This window comes from Sturnira hondurensis, unplaced genomic scaffold, assembly GCF_014824575.4.
Source record: "Sturnira hondurensis isolate 20B ecotype Veracruz unplaced genomic scaffold, ASM1482457v3 Scaffold0020579, whole genome shotgun sequence".
NCBI classification, from domain to species: Eukaryota; Metazoa; Chordata; class Mammalia; order Chiroptera; family Phyllostomidae; genus Sturnira; species Sturnira hondurensis.
The window spans coordinates 1,057,609-1,080,496 of NW_028093210.1; the positions used below are offsets into that span (position 1 = coordinate 1,057,609).

The 22,888-nt window shown below is 33.7% G+C and overlaps 1 protein-coding gene across 1 annotated transcript in view; it reads left to right on the top strand.

Moving 5' to 3' along the window:
• The window catches only part of LOC118975795 (protein DPCD-like), a 115,978-nt gene that overhangs the window by 82,067 nt on the left and 11,023 nt on the right, over positions 1-22,888 (top strand). Inside the window, 5 exon segments of the mRNA XM_037029930.1 lie at positions 10,973-11,023; positions 11,906-12,202; positions 12,205-12,429; positions 12,432-12,502; positions 12,638-12,778. Of these exon segments, the coding sequence (XP_036885825.1) occupies positions 10,973-11,023; positions 11,906-12,202; positions 12,205-12,429; positions 12,432-12,502; positions 12,638-12,778 (785 nt within the window).

The following is a 22,888-nucleotide window of genomic DNA, read 5'->3' on the forward strand; positions in this document are numbered from 1 at the left end:
AAAGTAACATTAATGATCTAAAGAGTGGTTTAACCACTGCAAAACACAAAGAACAAAATCATAGAAAGTTGTAAAACTCACTTCAGGAAGAAAGCAAGTTTCTAATAAAGGGCTGAAGACCAAACGACTTCGGTATACAACGTCATTAAAGGTAATGCATGTGGATGCAAAGTCACCACTTCCAATTATTTTAGTAGCAGGTTGATGACTATCCTCTTAACCTGTGGCTTCATAATGAGGATCTTTCCACCTTTAAGATAATCTTGAGCCAATAAGTGCATCTGCAGATAATAACATTTGCAAGGTAAGATAAAAACATTCCTGGAATCGTGGAGGTTTAATTGAGGAGTTCCGCCATTAAATACCCATTACTGTGCAATGAGGCTCTACAAATTACCTAGAAGAAAATGAGTCATTTCAAGGTAATGAAATAGTACATTTGATGGGTCTTATCGATATTAACATAATGGATTTTGAAAATAGACATTTAATTAGGTAGATATCTAGAAGAAGAAAAATAAACTTTATCAACAGAATAATATATGTCATATATTTGAAGATTGCCTTCGTATGGTAATTCCTAAAAGCTTTAGATCTATTTGAGGGTCTGTTTTATTTTTTTATTTAATTTTTTTTATTTCATTTTTTAAAATTATTTTTCAAGTACAGTTTTCTGTCTATTACTTTCATCCCATCCCACACCCTGTTTTAATGACTAATAATTTTTACAGATTAGAGTAAAATAACTAAAAATCTTTCAATGTATCTCTGAGTATAAATTGTCGATATTATCTTTCTAATTTTTTTAAGCTGCAGTGGCAGAAAAAAATACGTCTCTCACAACTCAAATCCACATCCTAATGCCTGAATCCTGAGGCTTCCTTACATGACAAAAAGAAGACTGATTACATTAAGGGTGGTGAGATGGGGAGATTATCTTGGATTCTTTGGTTTGACTTGTATTCTCTGGCTGGGCCTAATGTGTTCACAATTGTCCTTATAAGAAGAAAAAAGAAAGATCGGAGAAGGAAATAAAAGGTAGGTAACAGATTCTCTCCAGAGGGATGAGAAATAGTGTGGTTCTGCTAACCCATTTTAGACTACAAGTCTCCACAACTATAAAATAATAAATCCGTGTAATTTCTTACAATAGCAAGAGGAAGCTAATATAAAATTGGATAAGTAGAATATACTTGAGTATGTATATATATGGACATTTATATGTGTATTTATGCAGTAATATATAACATATATTATTTATCATAAATATATATACTTGTCTCTAACACTTAAGATATGAGTATAGTGAGAGCTTAGTATACCCTTTAAGTATGTACACATTATAGGTCTACTATGTATCATGTTGACTTTTGTATGCAAATTTTAATGTGTATATTAATAGTTTCTCCTCCATAAAATACCAGTTTTTATGGTATTTTATTAGACTCCCTGGTGAGAGTCTAATATTACTTCTACAGTGACATAGATACATAATTCCATTCCGAGATGTGAGAAACTCATGTTTTTCTATTGATGGGAAAAAAGGAAGTTTTTCTCTGACCTTTTCTTCCTGACCAGGTAAGAGCAGGCAACTCTTCAGATTCATGGTTAGCTTCCTGATCTTGTCCAGGGGATGTTTCAAGGACTAGGACTTGGGAAAGAAATTGAGTCTGGAACACCTATGCTTTCAGATGGGGGAAAATAAGCAAAATAAAAACCCTGAGCAGTGAGTGAAAGATTTAAAGTGCATGGAATTAATAGCTGTGGAATTTGAGTCTTCCTGAGTTCTTAGTCAATCCCCTTGATCTGCTTGCCACTTACATCAAGAGCCATACTTCTTTTCTCAACAACCCGCACTACAACTGAAGCAGTCTGTCTGAGCTGCTAGAACTAATCATAGAGACTGGGTGGTTTAAAAACAGCAAAGATGTATTTCTCACTGGTCTGGAGGCTGAGAAGGCCACAGCAAGCCACCAGCAGATTTGGTGTCTCGTGGGAACTTGCTCCATGGTTCATTTACTACTATCTTCTTGCTGTGTCCTCACAAGGTGGAAGAGGCAGGCAGTTCTCTGGAGTTTCTATCTTAACATCACAAATTGAATTATGAGGGTTGAACCCTCATGAGCTAATCTCCTTTCAAAGGTCCTCATCTCCTAATGGCATCACACTGGACATTAACTTGTGAATTTTGGGAGAACATAAATATTCAGTCTATAAAAATTATTCAACTGTGAGTTCTTCCCTAAGCAACACAGGAGCATTCTCCTTTTCTCCACTGACAACCTATATAAAATAATTTAATATATTCTTTTTATGGACAGTGAATTAATCTATTATTTCTTGATGAAAGTTAGTGATAAATATAGACAGACATTTGGAACTACACAAAAGAATTTTAAAAAACAGGAGAAATGGGAAATATGTGGGTAAATACAGCTTTTTAATTTTTTAAATGGTCTTTAAAAGACAACTGACTGTTTAAAGAAGAATGATAATAATGAATTGCCATAGTGTAAAGTATAAAGAAGTAAAGTGCATGACAAGAAGCCAAGGGGAAGAGTAGCATGAATAGAAGAATGTTGTTTTAAATTGTTACATTATAGTTCTAAATTGTTATATCATATGAAGTGGCTATGATATTTAGTCAAGGTAAACTATAACAAATTGAGGATGCAGATTCTAACCTACAGTGTAATCAAAAAGTAGAAAATATGCACAAATAAAATGAACATAAAAACAAAATTAAGCACATATAACATGATAGAAGAAAAATAACAATAACTGATGCAAAAGGAAGAAGAAAAGATGAAGGAACAAAAACAGATGAGATAAGAGAACACACAGAGAAAATGTCAGACTGAAACACAACCATATGAAATACTAGATTGAAAGTAAATGGAAAAACACAACAATTAAAACCAGAGACTCCTGATTTGGATTATATGAAAAATGAATCAACAGTTCTTTTCTGTAGAAGAAAGCAGTTTATGAGTCTAATATTATTTCTGTGATAATACACACAGAGATTCCTACAACAAGATGCTAGAATTTCAAGCCACTTTTAGGAAAAAAGAGTACATGATATTTTTCTCCCTCTAGACTCTTCTCAGGGTGGAGTTGCAGTAGAAAATTCTGCAGGTTCAAGGCCCTGCCTTCTCCCCTCGTTAGCCTTGAGTAGGGGGTGTTTCAACAAATAGTGCTCCCCCCAGGGCTAAGACAGATGTTTGTTTTGATAGTTTGGTGCTCTAGGTTATATTGGAGGTCCAGTTTCAATATAAAGACCCAGACAGGTTAAAAAGGGAAAGAGGAAGGGTTGCACCGTGCAAAAACTAATCATGGGAAAATCTGAGTGGCTGTATTAACAATATTCAAAAGTAGATACCAAGACAATGGAGGTCATCAGAGAAAAACAGACCATGTAACAGTGCTTCAGGTTCTCAAACATTCTTTAGAACGATAATTCCTGGGCTCCTAAGAGTGGTGCCGATTCACAAGGAAGTAATGTCTTCATAGAATGCAGTATTTAGTTAGGAACTTTCAGTGTTTAGACAGAAATGTAATTTGAAGTGTCTGATCACACAAGTTCTAGTTATAATGTTATCTGCTATTCTAACTTATAGTCTAACACAACACTTATTGCAAAGCTACATGTCTTACAGTACTTGTGGCAGCCTTTGTAAAGGTTAGTGTTGACCTTCAAGAGCCACATAAAGAGTTCTGGTCGCACTTGATATCTCCAGAATCCTTTGCAGTGAATTATTAACTTTGGGTTGGACTACTAGGTTTTCAATATTCTATGATGATGTACAGTACTGCTTCTACTACTGTGTAATCCATTTTGTCTTTTAATGAGGATACTACTTAATCCATAAGTATTCAAATGAAGTACAATGGGTAAAAAATTGTTTTGATATCATCCAGGTGGTATAATAATTCTGTCTCCCTGTTTTCTATTTCATTGGTGAGACTTTAGTAGCGATAACATAGTGATGCTCTAACTAAAGCTTATATTTAATCTCTTAGCTTATGTATATTATAAAAATAATTTTGCTATTTTCTCTAGCTTTTTAACACTATTGCAAGAATCATACATTAAAAAGCAAGTGCAGCACCTTTGTTGAGCTATGTAATTAGTACTGAACATACATTATATAAAATCTTTCAAAAGGTACAGTACATCATACACAGAGTTACTTTTATTTACTGCTATTTTAACTAATTTAGTTTTGTGACCACTCTGATATTTCCCTAGAGCATACCTAGTATGAAAATGACACAAATAATTTACTACTCATTCTGGACAATATAAAACAGCTAAAGTGGCTAAAATGATTTAAAGACACATTTTACAATAATAGAGGTAGTAAATTATGTTACAGGTGCATGTCTATAATGTTTGAGTAACAATGGCAATTGGCATTCTGTGTTTTTTCTTTGGTTTTTGATAAAGAACCATAGCCTGTTTAACATATGTGCCCTCTAGTGATTTAAAACAATAATGAACAGTAATAATTAAAACACCATGAAGTTCAACCTTCCAAACTCATACTAGTGTTTTATTGGGGAGTCTTATAAAGAGTATAAAGGTTTTTGGATGATTATCACCAATGCCAGCCCATATTGGATTAACACGTAAATGAGATTATAAATCTCTTGGGGATGTTCAGTGAACTGATGCCCCTTGCAGGTTTAACTATTAGAGAACTATACATAGACACTGATGAGCCTCACAAATTACTGGAAGTAATTTCAGGCTCTTTATAAATATAAGATAAAATTCCACTGGAGCAAGTTAGCAGGCAGCAGAGTTAAAACTCATTAACTTGCTCAATCATAGTAACAGGTTTCATAATTTATAAGAAGGGTTATTTATAAAAACCCTTATAAGAAGGGTTTTTGTGTAGTTCAAATGTTTTCAGATAGTTTCAAAGGCACTAGTGAAAACAAATCTCCATCTTGCATAAGTTATCCTTTCCATATAGTTTCCTAATTTCTCAATGTAATTTTGAAGGTCAAATCATCAACTAAGGAGGTTATCATATAATATGAAGTGGATTTAATGGTTAAAAAAAGTGTCTATTTACATGAAGTTATTTCAACAGGAAAATGGAACTCCTTAGAAATTATTTAAAGTAGCCAAAGTAAACCAGTAGAAAACTGGGGAGTAGTGATTAGATTAGGTTAAATCTATCATCAAAACTATTTGGTTAAATGGCTGCCTTACAAATAATCTGTTGATGATAAGACTAACAGAAAAGTACATAAAAGATAGGAACATTCACTTTATAAGTAAAAGTATGTCATAATCAGGATTCTTAGAATAAAAAAATGACAAAACTTCTGCTAATGTTAACTGAGGAGGATTTATTTGAAATATAATGGAAATAATTAGTATAATAAACAATTAAAAATTTTCCAAAGTCAAGTTTTTCTCATTAATTAGCAAATAAATTTTATTTAGCACTAGTCATAATCGGTGACACATTTTTTCCGAGTATGGTTTGTTTGCTAATTGTCTTGAGGTGAAATTCCAGTGTTTTATGTTATTTTATGTTACCAGTTTTAAGTTAATAATTTTGTACATTTCTGTGTGAATGTAAAAAAGTACATGCAACTGTCTTTAAGATGATGTATTCTTGTGCCAGGAGCTATGCATTATAATACAGTTTAATAAGAGAGTCGTAAATCTGTAGCCATTATTTTTCATAACCTAACAAGGTTATTTTGCAGGCAAGTTGGGACAGGCAAGAAGTATTCAAAGTGATGAAAAGCGAGGACCCTCAACCAAGATTACTCCAGCAAAGCTGTCATTTAGAATGGAAGGACAGACAAAGTGCTTCCTAGACAGTGTAAAGCTAATGGAGTTCATCATCGCCAAGCCTTTATTATATGAAGGGGTTTATTTAAGAAAAAGAAGATCAAAATTATGAACATTAAAATGACAACAAACTTATTACTACCAACAATTGAATTAAAAAACAACAGCAATAAACAATGAACAGGAACAGAATCACAGAAATGGAGATCACATGGAGGGTTATCAGTGGGGAGAGGGGAACAGGGAGATTGGGGGAAAATATACAGAGAATAAGAAGCATAACTGGTAAGTACAAAACAGACAGGGTTATATGAAGAAAAGTGTAGGAAATGGAGAAGCCAGAGAACTTATATGTACAACAAATGGACATGAACTAAGAGGGTTATTTGCTGGAGGCAAGGGGGGTTCCAGGTGGAGGGGTGCAAACGGAGAAAAATTGGAACAACTGTAATAGCACAATCAATAAAATAGACTTTGAAAATTAAGCGAATTTTAGCTGATAGAACAGAAAAAGAAAACAACCTCCACAGAGAAAAGAAACATTCTGGTAATTTCGCACTTAGCATAGCATGATAGCCAGTCTTGTTGCAATCTTTTGGTGTGGTTGCACTCTTTGATAGAGGAGATTAGATGACATTTAATTTTCTCGGTTTTTCCACTAGTAGTAACTGTTTAAGGCTTGTGTTCATTCTTGTTCTAAATCACTTATTGAAAGTAGCCACCACTGAGTCAGCTTCGCCTTCACTCTAAAGCTGTTTGATTCAATCTTGCTCTACAGAAATATGCCCTGAACAAGCATGCTTTCATTCTGATTCGAGTCCTCTACATATTCTTCTGAAAAACGTGATTGCATTTATGAAGTAAAATTGGGTTTTAGAATTAATTTACGTTATTAATTTTGAAAATTAATGAGATGTTATATGTAAATGCATTCTAAATGGAACTTGCAAAAACCAACTGGGTTTCTCTCTCTGTTAAAGACGGTAAAGGCTCCCTATTGTTTTCTCTCTCTTCCTTTGTTTTTCTTCATTTCTCCTTTCTCACTTAGTTTTTCTTTCTCTTTCCTTTTTCTTGCTAGCCTAGAAAACCTCACTCTGTCTTAATTAATAGTTGTACATGATTTAGTATTTTAGTAGTTATTTGTTATTTCTCTAACCTAAAGAACATTTTTATTTAGGTTAACCACAAGCTAAATTCAATTTACCTACTAAATACCCCAACTTTTGCTGTACACATGAAGATCTCTTTTGAAAAGAGACAATTAATTCCAATGAACAAAGTATGTGTTAAAAATGGATGTGCAAGGACAACTAATTTTAATACAGGACAATAATTTGCAAAGTTATTAATATATAATAGATTATTTTTTAGTGTAAGGTGATATTATGATCTCAATGTTTGGAAAACATCTAATTCTTCCAACCAATCATTTGATATTTTTGATAAAATAAAAATTCAGACCTTTGAATTTTCTCAAATGCTACAAGCATATTACACAATTACATGTCTTGTATCCTTTTAGTGTTACCTAGGCTAAAGAAATATTATTCTATCTTAACATATTTTCTTTTTTTTAAATATTTATTTATCTTTAGAGGGGAAGGGAAGGAGAGAGGAAGAGAAACATCAATGTATGGTTGCTTCTCGTGCATCCCTTGCTGGGAACTGGCCCTTGCTGGGAACTAGCCTGCAACCTAGGCATGTGCCCTGACTGGGAATTGAACCGCGATCATCTGGTTCGCAGGTCCGCGCTCAATCCACTGAGCTACACCAGCCAGGGCTTTCTTAACATATTTTCTTAAATAAAGCATGCTATTCTCTGTGAAACATAACAGGAATATAGAAAATATGTCTTCCTTTTAAATTAAGTATATATTAACTAACACCAGAAAATTCAGAGAATCAAATGGTTATGTTATTACTTCAGTTCTGTTAAAAAAGACAACTTTCCTGAGGAAAGACTACTGAATTATTGTTTATTAATAGTTATACCCCAAAACTTTTTCTTAAATTAATGGCAAGTAAAATGAATAGCTGACATGATTAGTTCCCAAAGAATCAGACTCACAGCACTAAACGCACTCACAACATCAATAATACATACCGTACATCCTCACTGACCAAAATTCCTTCACTGAAACCTACCTATTTATAAGGATACTGGAAAAAATAGACACCATTAGAGAAAATGTTACTTCATTCTCTTTTTAAAAGTTTACTCTTCAAAATTTTGGTGAGTCCTCTAAAGGTCTTATCTACTATGTACTAATTTGGCCTAACTTATATTTTATATGTGTACATATACAAGTAAGTAAAATATGTGGCTAAAACAAGTAGCTAAGAGTGATTCTGCATGAAATCCATATTGAAATTATTTAAATCTCTTTATAACTAACTATAATTTTTGGTTGCAAAGTACTACTTATCACCTGTATGATATCATCAAAGGAAAATGCCATAACACCTCCACAGTATGCTTATGCAACTTACAAACCCTTTCAAAAATAGAAATTCTGAGCAGTCACAAGAGGGCAGTAGTGTAACAGTAAAGTTAATAACATCATTCGTCCACCAGAAGGAAACAAAAGCTTTGAGTTTCTAAATAGTGAAAATACCTTGAAATATTAGCTATGGGAGTAATGCCTAAATATAGAAAACAATCAGAAAAGTAGAAAAATGATATAAATATAATATATTGTGCCTCGGGGAGGCAGCCTAAGTGCCATGATTTTTTTAAATATCTATTTATTTTCTACTGATTTGTGTTTTTCATGAGGAGGTGACACAAAAGAATTTCCTTTGCTTTCTGCTTTCCTGAAAGCTGGCTGGAAAGAGAATTAATTCTTAATTGATTCTTTACAATTTATTTTTTACAATTTTTTTTACAATTCAAAAAGGCGTCTAAAATTACACATGAACCCAAAACATAAAAATTATATAGATACATTTTTCCAAATATTGATAGACTGTAGAAGTGAGCAAAATCAAACAACACAGTTATTGGGATTACACAGACCCATATATTTACAGTGGTTTCCTCGCATTGGACTTGTATCTCAAATTCTCTAAGCCGTGTTTCCACAGTCATAACATGAAATTAGCAGGATCCCCCTTCAGAAAAACCTTGAGAAACAAATTGCACACGACTGTTAGTACTGTCATTGCCATTAATACTTGATTCATTTGTACAGAGGACACATATATTGAAGCATTTTCTATCAGTTTCAAATCGTTTCAGCAAATATAGGAACCATATTCCTATATGGTTGGGGCCCCAATCCACTGCATTTTCCCCATGTGTTGTCACAAGTGGCAACACTTCGTCTTTTTATGGCTGAGTAGTACTGCACTGTATATATGCACCACATAGTTTGTCCAATGATCAGACAAGGAAAATTAAAGTTGTTTCAGGTTTGGGGCTGTTGTGAATAATGCTGGTTGTCTTTTCATTTTAGATATTCTGCAATTCAGTATGTCCACAATCGCAATTCAGTATGAGTTTTTTAGAATATTTTTAATAAAATATTTCAAACGCTTAGAAAATTGGAAAGAACTATACATGTAACTCTCTTATAGTCATTGCATAGACTCTACAATTAATATTTGGCAGTCATTTTCTTCAAAACGTATCTATACACCAATAAATCCCTATAACCATCTATAAACCATTCTTAATTTTTTTAATGTTATTCAAAGTAAGTTATGAACATCATCTTACAACCCCTAAACACTCTAGCAAGCCTATCACAAACTGGAGTTTGCTATTTGTTTATGTCCTTTTCATAGAGAAAGTAAAAATAAACCAAATCTATACCTTAAGTTTATCGATGGATAAATTTTGACCAATTTAGGTATTAGTCAAAATCCTATAAAGATACAGAAGACTACAGTCATTCCATAAAGTGCCCTCATCCCCCTTTCCAGTAAGTCCAAGTCCTACACCATCCCATAAGAGTCAACGATTGGTTTACCCACTACGGAATTTTAAATAAGTGGAATCATATGGAGAATATTTTTGTGTTTATCTTCTTTGCTCTAACAAAGTATTCATTAAAGCTTTACAGATGTATAATTAATATAAAGAAATTGCACATAGTAAAACATAAAACTTGGTAAGTGTTGGCATATTCTCTAGTACGTATTTACAATTGCTCCCTCTTTCCTCTCCCAAATTTCCATACCTGGGCAACAACCAAATTTAATTAAAATGGAATCATACAGCCTGAACTACTTTTTTACTCTGGCTTCTTTTACTCATCATAATTATTTTGAGATTCATTCATGTTTGTGTCTTTGTTAGATTTACTTATACGTATTGATGATGGACATTCCATGGTATACATATACCAAAATACATGTATTCATTCACAATTGATGGGCATTTGAGTTGCTTCCACTTTTTGTTTATTACAAATGAAACTACTATGAACATTTATGTACAAAGCATTATACAAATATACTTTCATTTTTTATTTATTCATTCTGCATGTGGAATAGTTGAGTTTTAGGATAGGTGCAGATTTATTTATTTATTTTTTATTTATCTTTAGAGGGGAAGGGAAGGAGAGAGGGAGAGAAATAATGTATGGTTGCCTCTCGTGCGTCCCCTGCCAGGTACCGGGAACTGGCCTGCAACCCAGGCATGTGCCCTTGACTGGGAATCGAACCGCAATCCTGTGGTTCGCAGGCCCGTGCCCAATCCTCTGAGCTATACCAGCCAGGGCAGGATAGGTGTAGATTTAAATAAGGACGTAAAATATTTTTCAAAAGGATCACAAAATTTTAATTCTAACTAGAAGTGTATGAGACTGGTTGCTCCACAACCTCACCAAACTTTGGTATAGTCACTCTTTAATTTTAGTCATATATATACACATGTGTGTGGATATATATATATAGTCATATATGTATGCATATATACATACATACACTGATAGGGAATTATTTCATTTTTCTAATGATTATTAGTGATAAACATGTTTCCATGTGCTTATCTGCCATATGATAGCATCTTTTTTACTCGCTTTTTAAAATTTATGATTGACAAGTAAAAAGTTGGACACAGTTATGTATACTCAATAAGTCTGACAGTAAGTAGCATCATAAAAACATGGCCGTCATAAAGGTCATGAACATATTCATGACCTCTCAAAGTGCTCTCCCATCATCCTGATGATGACGATGATGATGGTGATGATGTTTGTGGTAAGGACACAACACAAGATTTACCTTCTTAGAATTTTAAGGACACAGTATAGCACTGTTAGCTATAACTACTATTCTGTATAGCAGATCTCCAGAGCTTTTTTATTTTCCAGAACTAAAAGTTTGCACCCTTAATCACGTTCCCATTTTCTCTTCCTCTACCCCCTGGTAGCACTCTACTTCTATGGATTTGACTATTTTAGATTCCATATATAAATGAGACATGCAGTTTTGTCTGTGTTTGGCTTATCTCATTTAGCAGAATGTTTTCTAGATCCATTCACTTTATCACAAGAGCAGAATGTCCATTTTTAAGCCTGAATAATATTCTCTTGTATGTACATCTCAGATCATTTATGTTCAAATCATGTGTTTGTTTTTCTGTTTCTATATTTTTGTTAAGTTTGAAATACACTTTAAATATTCTAGAAACTCCTTTTTCATCACAACTTATAATATTGTATCTCAGTTTGTGCATCTTCAATCTATTTGTCTATTTTTGATGCCAATACCATACTGCCTCAGTGTAGTTTTATAGTAAATATAAAGATAGTATAAGTCAAAAGCATTTCTTCTTCATTTTGCAATATTGTACCTGTTGTAATTTAAAAAAATAATGAAAATTTCAAATCAGCTTCTCAGTTTCCAAAAACAAGTAGAACTCGGATTGGAATTTAACTGAGTTTATGTCACATATTTTGGATAATTGATATGTTAATATTACTGATCCTTCAGGTAATTTAACATGACATATGTCCACTTGCTTAGGTCTTCTTTAAAGTCCCCGAAGATTTTTCTATAGTATTCAGTATACAGGTCTTAGACAGTTTTTTCAGACATTTCATAAACGTTGTATGTTTTGAAGCAAATATAAATTATTAGTTTTTGAAAAATTCCACGCTCCTGGGCAGAGGGAAGATGGCGTGACGAGGAGGTTGGAGAGACTGCGGGATGCCGAGAAGACAGCCCTGCTGCAAGACAAGAGAAGGAAGGTGCTCTATTTGTTTACAGATGGGAAGGAAACGGCTGGAGAATGTAATGAGAAGACGAAGGAACTCCTCCTAAGAAAATGGCGTGTAAAAAGTGCCCTGGGAGCCTTGGGCCAGGGGCAGATTGAGGTGGGAGGGCCAGCACCCCTTGGAGCAGGGAACCTGGGGCCTGAACTCAAGGAAAGCAATGCAATCCCATCTCCATGCGCAAGGACACCAAGGCGTGTTTCCAGTGGCAGATTCGAAACCTCCCCTACCCTAAGGATGTCTATCGTGTCTCTGTGGACAGGGAGGAGCGCTGCATCGTGGTCAGAACCATCAACAAAAAGTACTACGAGAAGTTCTCCGTTCTGACTTGGACAGACACCAGCTGCCATTTGGACGATTCTTCGCGGTGCTTTGCTTATGCTAACTGCACCTGATCACCTCTTACCAAAAGCCAAAGGAAGTCCTCGTGGCCGAGTCGGAGCTGCAGGAGATGCCGAAGAAGGTAAAGATGATCCACAGCAGGGATGGGACTGCAAGACCCAGCAGTGGACCCTGAGCCTGCACCTCTGGCATGAAAGGTGGGGAGGCTCTTTTTGTCAGAGGGCAAGATTTCGCAGCCTGGGCCTTTCCTACTCAGGGGCGGTCTCTTCACGTCCAGGCTCTGCAAAAACTGGACCTCCGGGAACTCCTGGCCCCGGTCATGCCTTATCTCCTGAGTAAAGTTATTCTGATTCACACACACACACACACATTTCATCCTCTTATGTGTTCAATGCTAGTATATAAATACACAACTTATTCATATATAAATGTTAAAACTTACAACTTTGTTAAATTCATTACATGAGTCTTGCAGATTTTGTCTCTGTCCAGTGAATTTTTCAAAAAGATCTTATTTATTTATCTTTAGAGGGGAAGGGAAGGAGAGAGGGAGAGAAATATCAATGTATGGTTGGCTCTCCTGCGTCCCCTGCTGGAAACTGGCCTGCAACCCAGACATGTGCCCTGACTGGGAATCGAACCGCAATCGTGTGGTTCGCAAGCCCGTGCTCAATCCACTGAATCACATCAGCCAGGGCTACTCCAGTGGATTTTATATACAGATAAATTTGCAACTGTAAATATAGTTTTATTTTTTTATTTTTCAATCATGATAGTTTTTTTTCTTTCTGCTTTATTGAAATGGTTAGAATCTCCAGTATAATACAGAAAAGAAATGTTAATAGTAGATATCCATGCTTTGTTTCTGTTCTTTGATAGAAAATACTCAGCTTTCATCTTAAATATAATGTTAACAACTGATTTTTATAAGGTGAGGAAATTTGCTTCTGTTCCAAGTTTGTTGAGTTTTTTTAACTTGAGAATCCATATAAGATCAATGATATGTACAGGGATGATCATATGGATATTCTTTTTTAGTCTGATAATGTGGTGAGTTACAGAAAATGATTTTTCTGTAACCTTACCTCTGCAACTACCCCTCCCTTCATGGGATACTACCCACTTAATTTAAATATACTGCCGCTTTGGTAGCTATGTTGTACAAGTTCAGTGTGAACAATGACTTAGCAGATACTAAACCTTTGCTGCTAGAGAAATTGCAGTTAGGTTCCTGTGAGCCTCTGGTCACAACATATACATTAACCCATCAACACATGAGGTGTGTCCAGAAAAAAGTCCAACCATTGTTAACATAATGAGAACAGTTTGCATGACATCGATGTAACCTGACAGCCAAGGAGAGTGGACCAGAATGCACATTCACGAACAATAACAACTTCATTCCACTAGTCAGTGGGGAGCAGTAGAAGCTGTTGAATAAGCATGTGCAATGTATGGATGTCACATTCAAAATGACTGAGCGAGTAGAGTGACGAATCTGCATCAAATTTTCATTCATGCTTGAATGTTCCACTGCGGAAACTATTCGGATGATTCAGAAGGCTTTTGGGGATGACGCAATAAGTGCAGCACAAATAAAAGTGTGGCCCACATGCTCAAAGGTGGTCAAGAATCTGTCGAAAGTGATTCACATCTGGAAGGCCTGCACCAAGCCAAACACCTAAGAATGTTGAACAGGCTGCAATCAACAAAGACCAATGACTGACAGTGTGAGAACTAGAAGCTGATCTGGGGGCTCAAAAACTACTGTGTCCGAGATTTTAATGTAAGGGCTAAGCATGAAACGCATTGTGGCAGTGGATGGCAATTCCAACAAAGGATTTAGCGGAGTGTTTTCATTTGGGAAAAGGTGTTGGAAGAACTGCGTGAGATCCCAGTATGCTTATTTTGAAGGGGACTAAGGTGTTGCTGTTCTATGTACAATGTTTCTTGTACCTTCTTCAATATATGTGTCTGTTTTTCATATTACATGGCTGGATACTTTCTAAACAGGCCTTGTATAACCTTCATTAGTGTTTGTGTAGAAACACCTTGTTTAATATATATTGTTGTTATATTAACATTGAACTCATAGCTAACAGCATCGTAACACACACCTTAATAAAACTCATCTAATACATGCATCCCCCCAACTTCCTTCTTGTAGTGAAGGACCCAAAACAGTACTTCAGTACTGCCCTCAAGGTTTTTAAACAACAAAACCACCAATAAAAATGTTAAAAATGTAGCAGTAAATAGACCAAGTGTAACACATGTTTTTACATTATAAGAGCTTAAGTAAAAAGAGTATATCCTTATTTAATATCAGTAATGTGTCAGGTGACTCAAAATATCACTCACTCTGTGCATGTCTGCAAATTACTGTGATAATCCTACAAATAACAACTTTGAGGTTACAAGTAAATTTTAACTGATAGAAAAATTAGTAAATATAAATTCCATGAATAATGAGGATCGACTGTATATAATTTTCTTTTTTGTTTGATTTTATTCGTTATTTCAAAAAAACTCTGTCATCTTTAGATATATTTGTAATGTAATGTTTTAAATATGTTTTCTTAACTATGCATCAGAGTAATATTAACACCATAAAAGGATAGAAATGTGCCCTCTTCCTCGATTTATGAAGCATGTGTGTACCATTTGTGTTATTTCATTTTGTAAACAGATGGTGCAATTCCAGAGTAAAGCCATCGGCCCCTGGAGTGTTTTTATTGTTTTTATGAAGGTTTTAACTACATACTTCATTTCTCTAACAAATGACCTATTCATGTTATCTATTTCCTCTTGAATGAGATTTCATAGTTTATGTATTTTAAAATACTGCCATTTCATAAACGTTGTTATGTATTAAATTTATAAAACTTCATAATATTTCTTCTCAGCTTTTTCATACCTGCAGAAACTATAACAGTGGAAACGTACCTGGCGTGGGCAATTTGCATTGCCTCTTCTCTTCTTTCCCTTCTCAGTCCAGCTACTAGTTTACGGATTTTGTTGTTCTCAAATTACAGGGCTTATTTTTCGAATTGATTTTTTCATTATTTCTATTTTCTACCATATTGATTGTCAGTCTTGTACTATTTCTTACTTTGTTTGGTAATTTAGGTTTCTTTGTCCTTTCCCCCCTTCTATTGCTGGGAATGGAGGTTGTTTGAGAGCTTTCTTCTTTTCTGATGTAAGCATTCGGTGCTATCGATGCCCTCTAGCCGCTGCTTTAATGATTGCCCATGGATTTGGGTGTGTTATGCTTTCATTTTAATTCAGTTCAGGTGCTCTTTCATTTTCTTTTAAAATTCTAAAAAGAAACATGGTATTCACAGGCTGATTGCGTCGAGCCCCACTGGATTTGTGTGTTAAAACCCCTAACCCACTCCCCTGAACCTCAGAATGTAGTGACTGTATTTGGAGACATTAGGAGCATTGACAGTTAAATGAGATTATATGTGTGGGTCCTATTACAATCTGGTGGGTGTCCTTATAAGAAGAGAAATGTGTACACAAAAAGAGACACCAGGGATACGTGTGCACGGAGAAAAGGCCATGTGAGGACACAGTGAATACGTGGCCATCAGCAAGCCACAGAGACTGTCCTCTGAAGCACCCAAACCTGCCAACACTTCATTCTTGCATTTCTAGCCTCAAAAACTGAAAACATGTTTTCATTTTCTTTAAGCTATCCAATTTCTGGTATCTTTGTTATGGGTACACTAGCCAATAGGCAAAAGTTATTTAGAAGTGCATTCTTGAGCTTCCAAATATTTGGGAATTTTGTAACTATCTTTTTTGTTATTAATTTTTTTTTAAATTTAAGTCCTTTGGAGTCAGAGAATATACTCTGGATGACTGGAGTCCATTTAGGATTATGAGTGCAGTTTCATTGCCCAGCGTGTCACAGGTTACGACAGCAATTTTGTTTTTCAATGTGGAGGAGAACAAGACATGTATTCATATTTTATGGGGAGTACTTCATAAATTTCATATAAGCCAGGTCTGTTGATAGCGTTGTTTGGTCTCCCATATAGATGTCAAATCTCTTTGTACTTGTTCTTTTCGTTTGAGACAGAAACGCTGAAATCTCTTACTACAACTATGCAATTGTCTGTGTCTTCATACCGCTCCTTTGGTTTATGCTCTGTGTACTCTAAAACTCCACCCTAGATACAGAATACGTTAGGATTATTACATTCTCCTAATAATTTGCCCCCCATTTATGATATATTATAGGCAATTGACCTTGTCTATAAAACAGCTTGCTATATACATCTATTACTTTGGGATCTGCTGTGAGGTGTAGAATTCTCAGAATTTTGTGGTTTGCTACATTGCCATAGATCAAATTTAGTCAAAGAAAACAACAAAATTCATCAAGTCCAAAGTGCAGATAATGTGCTGTCACTTTATCATGACAAAGTAACCACTTCAACCACAGTGATTTTTTTTTTTTACTAAAATCTACCTCATATGATATTAATAGAGTCTTCAGGTTCCTTTAGTTTGATGTTACCATAGTACACCTTTTTCATTTTGTTTACTTTTCTGACATTTATGGCTTTATTATGCAAAATAATTTCCCTGTAGCAGCATATAGTTGAATTTTGCTTTTTAGACCTAATCTTAAAATATCTGCCTTTTATTATATTTATATTACATACATTAAATGTGATATTTGATACTATGAGTTTAAAACCAAGTTTCTATTCATTTTTATTTTTCCAACTATTATTTGTTTCCTTTTCTCTGACTTCTTTTGAAAACATTAAATTCATTTATCTCCTGCTTGTCAGTAATCACTGTTCTTTCTTCCTACTAGTTCACTGCATAAGAAATAGTTGTTTTCTAAGTCTTATCCATTTTTCAGTTGTTTCAGCTGAAACAACTAAATAGGGACAACTATATATTCAGTCCCTATTATTTTATCTTGTCAAGAGGTGTATGTCTTCCCCGACAATGATTTAAAGCATCTGTTATCAATATATTCAAGGATCCCAATTGATAAATGACTACTATGAAAGAACAGATAGAAATCATAAGCTGAGAAGTGAAAGCTCTATAAAACAACTAAATGAAAAATGTAAACTTGAAAAATTCAATATCTAAATTTTAAAAATGAACTGGGTGAACTCTAAGCACTTTGGAGATGACTGAAGAATGAATCCAATACATTGATGCTAAAATCAACATACATTAAGCAATCTAAAAGACAGAAAAAAATGTTTGAAAACAAAACACATTTCCTTAGAGACCTGAGGTGTTACATCTAACAGGCCTAAAATATCTGTGGTTGGAGTCTTAAGAGGAAACTGATGTATGGACTCACTTTCACTGTCATGTTCATTAGCTGCTATTTTGGATACACTTTTGTGAAGTTCATATTTAGGTACCTTGGCACCTAGCTAGGTTGTCTCTGTTTGCTTATTGATTTAGAAATCTTTATATTCACTGATACAGGCATTGGATTGGTTATATGTGCTAAAAGCAGTTTCTTCCACACTGGTTTTCTTTTTCACTCAATCTGTTATAGACTAATAAATATCTAACATTTCAATAGGTACAATTTATCTCTTTCTCCTCATATGCTACTGTGTGTGTGTGTGTGTTTTTTTTTTGCCTTGTAAGACTGTTTTTACTCCATTGATTCCTCGAAAGTGTTTTTCTTCTCAAAATTTTATTTTTTTTTACTTTTAGATATACCTTTCACCCTAATGTGTTTCAAATGCTGTGAAAGGTGTCATTTATTGAAAAAATATTTTCCCCTATTTTTGTATCATTAATCAAGTGTCCTTGTACATATGCACCTATTACTGTCTCCTATGTTTCCCCATGGGCCTATTGCCTATCACTAAACTAACATTAAGTTAGTTTAGTGATAAAACTTTAAAATTATAAAACTTCTTTAAAGTGATAAAACTTTAAAACTTTAAAATGAAACCAAGTTTAAAATAAGTCTTGGTGTGTGATAGGGTAAGTCCTTTAGTTTTGCTCATATATTTTCAAGATGTTACCTATTTTTAGCAATCTGTATTTCTACGTAAACTTTGATTTGGAGATATAAATTTTCACCATACAGATTCCTTGGAATTTAAATTGACTTTGCACTAAACTTTAGATATATTGGATATAGTTGCTACCTTTATAGAATACTGAAAATTATTGTTTCATTCTGCAACATGGCGTATCACTTTTAAATGTGTTTTGAGTTAAATACTACCATTATCAAGGGAATAAAATAAAATGTGAGCTAAATTAAGAATAAAAATATAATTAATTTTATGAATTTGTGGGTTAACAAATATTCTTATTTTTCAATTTATAGTATGTCATCACCTATATTATTTTTGCTATGATAATTTTATGGTAATATTTTCTTGGACAAAACATTAGTTAAATATTTAGAATTCCAATTCCTCAATAGTATGCACATTGCACATTTTATTCATGATTCTCTCTTTCTTATATAAATACTACGCACACATATATAAAACAGTTATGAGGCAAATAATAAAAAAAGAGTGTGCTCTCTTAGCACATACTTATGTTTTTTCTTTTACCTCTGAAGTTTTTATTTTAATTTAGTTTATCTGATATGTTCTCTTTAAATTAAATGCAGTACTATAATTGTTCCCATAATTGTTTCTGAAATTCTACAATTTCTATTTCATTTTGTGGGGGTTATAATAAAGAGTTTTTCAGGATCATTGGAAAAGTATCAAATTGTATTTTCACATTTAATATTCAATCCAATTTTCATTTCCCTATTCCCATATATTTCTCTCATGTTGCACAGATATTTCTACCTGAAGTGGTCTCAAAGGAATCAATTATTCTAGATAATATTCTTGGAGACTAAATAAAGTGGCCGTCATGTCTTCTCTTGGTATTTGCACATGTTAACATACAGATTCAGATCAATATCCACATTAGAAAAGCCTTACTAATTGTTAATATATATTGTGTTAAAATTGATGGACTAATTGTGAAAGCATGGGATTCTTATTTTCTCTTTTATTTATTTTCATTCAGAAAGTTTGAACTATTATTGTGATAAATAAAAAATGTTGGATCTTTTTTGTAAAACCACAGAGTGGCTCTGAAATGATCTGGTACATTTTTTCAAGTGCTTAAATTAAAATCCATCACACTCTTCTTCCATGTTTTCTCTACACCACTAACAAGATGAAAACTTGGCATCAATATACAATTAAAATTATTAATGATAATAATACCTAATATTAAGAAAATACCTGCTATGTGCCAGGCACAGGTCTAAGCACTTAGTATGTATTAATTTACTTAATTCCCACAGAAATCCCATTTGGACAGCAGTAATATTATCAGATTACCAATTTTACTTCACCGATGAGGAGATGGAGACAGACCGCAGGAAGGTAATTCCCCTCAAGTCACACAGTTTGAAAGTGACAGAGGCATGACTCAAACCCACTCTTATTCTCTGTTTTCTGCTAGGTTTCTGAAGTTTTTAATTATATTAACAGTGACCCAAAATCCTGTTGTTATATTGAAATGTGAATGATAACATGCCATGTCGGAAATTGGCAGCGACTTTGCTGTTACATTTTGTACCAGACTGAGATACAACATGTGGATTTTTTACTGTGAGAAAAAGAAAAGTTTCTGTTGTGTATTTTTACTATATACCTTCAGTTTCCAGAGAGATTATCTTAATTGAGAATTGTTTTTAATAGATGTACACTGATCATCCCAGTAAAGAAAATAACGAGCTACTTGTACAATATTTTTGTTTCCCCATCATGCTACTCAATTATACCACAGTATTTTTTTAAGAATATGATGCTATAAAATTAAATTCTCTACTTCATATTTATAATAAAAACTGATAGTTTCAGATTTGTCCTCAAGTGACCCCAAAAAAGATGGTTCAGTAATGAAAATGGCCTATTTTATAAAACAATTTATAATGAAAAAACACACCCATCAAATTGAATTGTTTTTGCTCCTAAATCATTAAAATAACTCTGTTTATATGGGTGGGGTTTCATTAATCCATTGCCTTCAAACTTAACAATTGAGTTTAAGATGTTTGTTTTTCAAGCTATACTAAATGTCTGATTTAGTACTTTGACAAAGTACTATAATGACAAATGACAAAACACTTATATACAATATTATTTATAACTATTATTGTATTCTTTCTAAAATTTTAATTTATTTTTTAAAGATTTTATTTACTTCTTGTTAGAGAGAGGGGAAGGGAGGGAGAAAGAGAGGGAGAGAAACATCAATGTGTGGCTGCCTCTCACATGCCTCCTTACTGGGGACCTGGCCCACAACCCAGGCATGTGCCCTGATTGGGAATGAACGGGTGACCCTTTGCTTCTCAGTCTGGTGCTCAGTCCACTGAGCCACACCAGACAGGGCTCTAAAATTTTATTTACATAAGGCAGTCAAATACAAACAGAAACACTAAATTGACATTGATCGGGCAGCATGGTTGTGAGGAAACAGTTCTGAGCTACATACAGTACATGAGTTTTTGTTTCCAGTCAGTTTTGTCAATCTCTCTCCATGTAGATGTGAGGAACATGGGTTAAACTCTGATCTTCCACTTCCCTGTTTAATAAAAGACCTCAGGTAAATACTTTCTACAGTCACTTCAAAACCTAAGCTATTATGATTTAGTATTCTAAATTTCCACAAGGTTATTCATCCACATCTTGTTTTTAGAGCTCAAAAATGTATTTCCTTATACCCATACATTCTAAAACAAGAGCAACTAAACATTGTTTATGTCTATGTAAAATTTTAAGCTAAAACTGAATTGCTCATTCATATCTAAAACAAAATCATCTTCCCATTTAACTGAAATCCCACTATCAGCGATCTTGTCTGTAATTTGTTATCATTATTACAATCTCTCTTATATAAAACCTGAGAAGTTGCCTCAAGTTTGTTTCTCAATTTTGAGTTACCAAGTCTTGTCGGTTCTTTATTCTATACCAGTAGGTAGCTTTCCCCTTTCCGTCAACCCGCCGTATCTGCTCATGCTTCAGAACATTGTCCCATGTTACATAGGTTCTATCCCTGTCACTCTACCAAACTACTTTGGAGAATATGCCCAGCTAAATAAAACTTTTGTGAATGTATTGGCTTCATAAATTCTAAAATCATACATTTCCATTTTTCCTTCCTCAGCTTCTCTTCTTATATATTTTATAACACTGGATAAAACGTACAAAATAGTATTTTTATGTTTAATGTAGATTAAAGGAACACAGATATTTAGGATATTTCAATAATAATATAACATTCATACAGATGTACATTTTACAATAATTTTATGGGGCAAATTTCAACATTTCACTATGCATCACCCTTGCAAATGACCACAACCCTTCTGCATGTACGCCTAAGATGTTGCTTCAGGGTCACTTTCAGAATGATTAACTCTGCGGCTTTTTAAAATCTACAAGCTTCATAAAATCTACTTTCCATAGAAAGTTGATAGCTTTTAGAATAAAAGGACAACTAACATAAATGATTATATTCTTCCCAAAAAACTTGGGGGCTATTTTAACTTAAAAACTCATATTAATAATGTATGCTGAATGATAACTATTTTTCAACAGATATAATTAATTTAACATAAAAGCTATGCTAAAATATCAAAAGGAGGCATTTATTTCTTCAATGATGCACTAATGTTTCAGGTTTATAGCTATAAATAATGTGAATGTTTTATTTTTAATCAGTGGTGATATTAAAAATAAATATCTGTGACCAGATCATTTACATTATAAGGAGTCATATATTTTATGTCATTATTTTTCACTTCTAAGAACAGAACACAGTAACTACCCAACATGTTAACCAAATGAGATGATTGTATAAAACACCCTGACAATCTATTCTTGTTCACAATTTTAAATTAATAGCTTTGTATTTTTAATTAAGTGTAAACAAGTATGTATTGAGAACTTACTATATTCAGGACAATATGCTAAAAAAGTTTAAGAGTTGATGTGTTATCAAGATCTGACACAAATGTGCTGCCCTCTTGCAAACATTATTTAAAATTGAAACCCTATGTCCATGTTAGCATGGAGATGCTTTTTTTTCTATTAACACTGAGAAAACAATGTATTGTTCTTACTGATTTTTACAAAGATAAGTATTTTCTAATATATTTCTTTAAACTATCTTCTTATTTTTAACAATTTTATAGAGGTCTTATGTGTATATTATGTTTATATCCTACATAATTTGGCTATTTTTAATATAAATAGTTACGTGATTGTTTAGGATTTGGTATACATTCACTAGGTCATATTTAAAACCATAAAGTAATACTTGTTATGTACTTGTCTACTTAATTACATTAGATTTTCAAAGCCTCTCATGGTGTTTATCTCATAAAAGCTTTTGAATATTCCAGTTTTGACTCTACCATCACACACACACACACAAAAAAACCCCACACTCTCATGGTCAGAGTGCATTCAGCCTT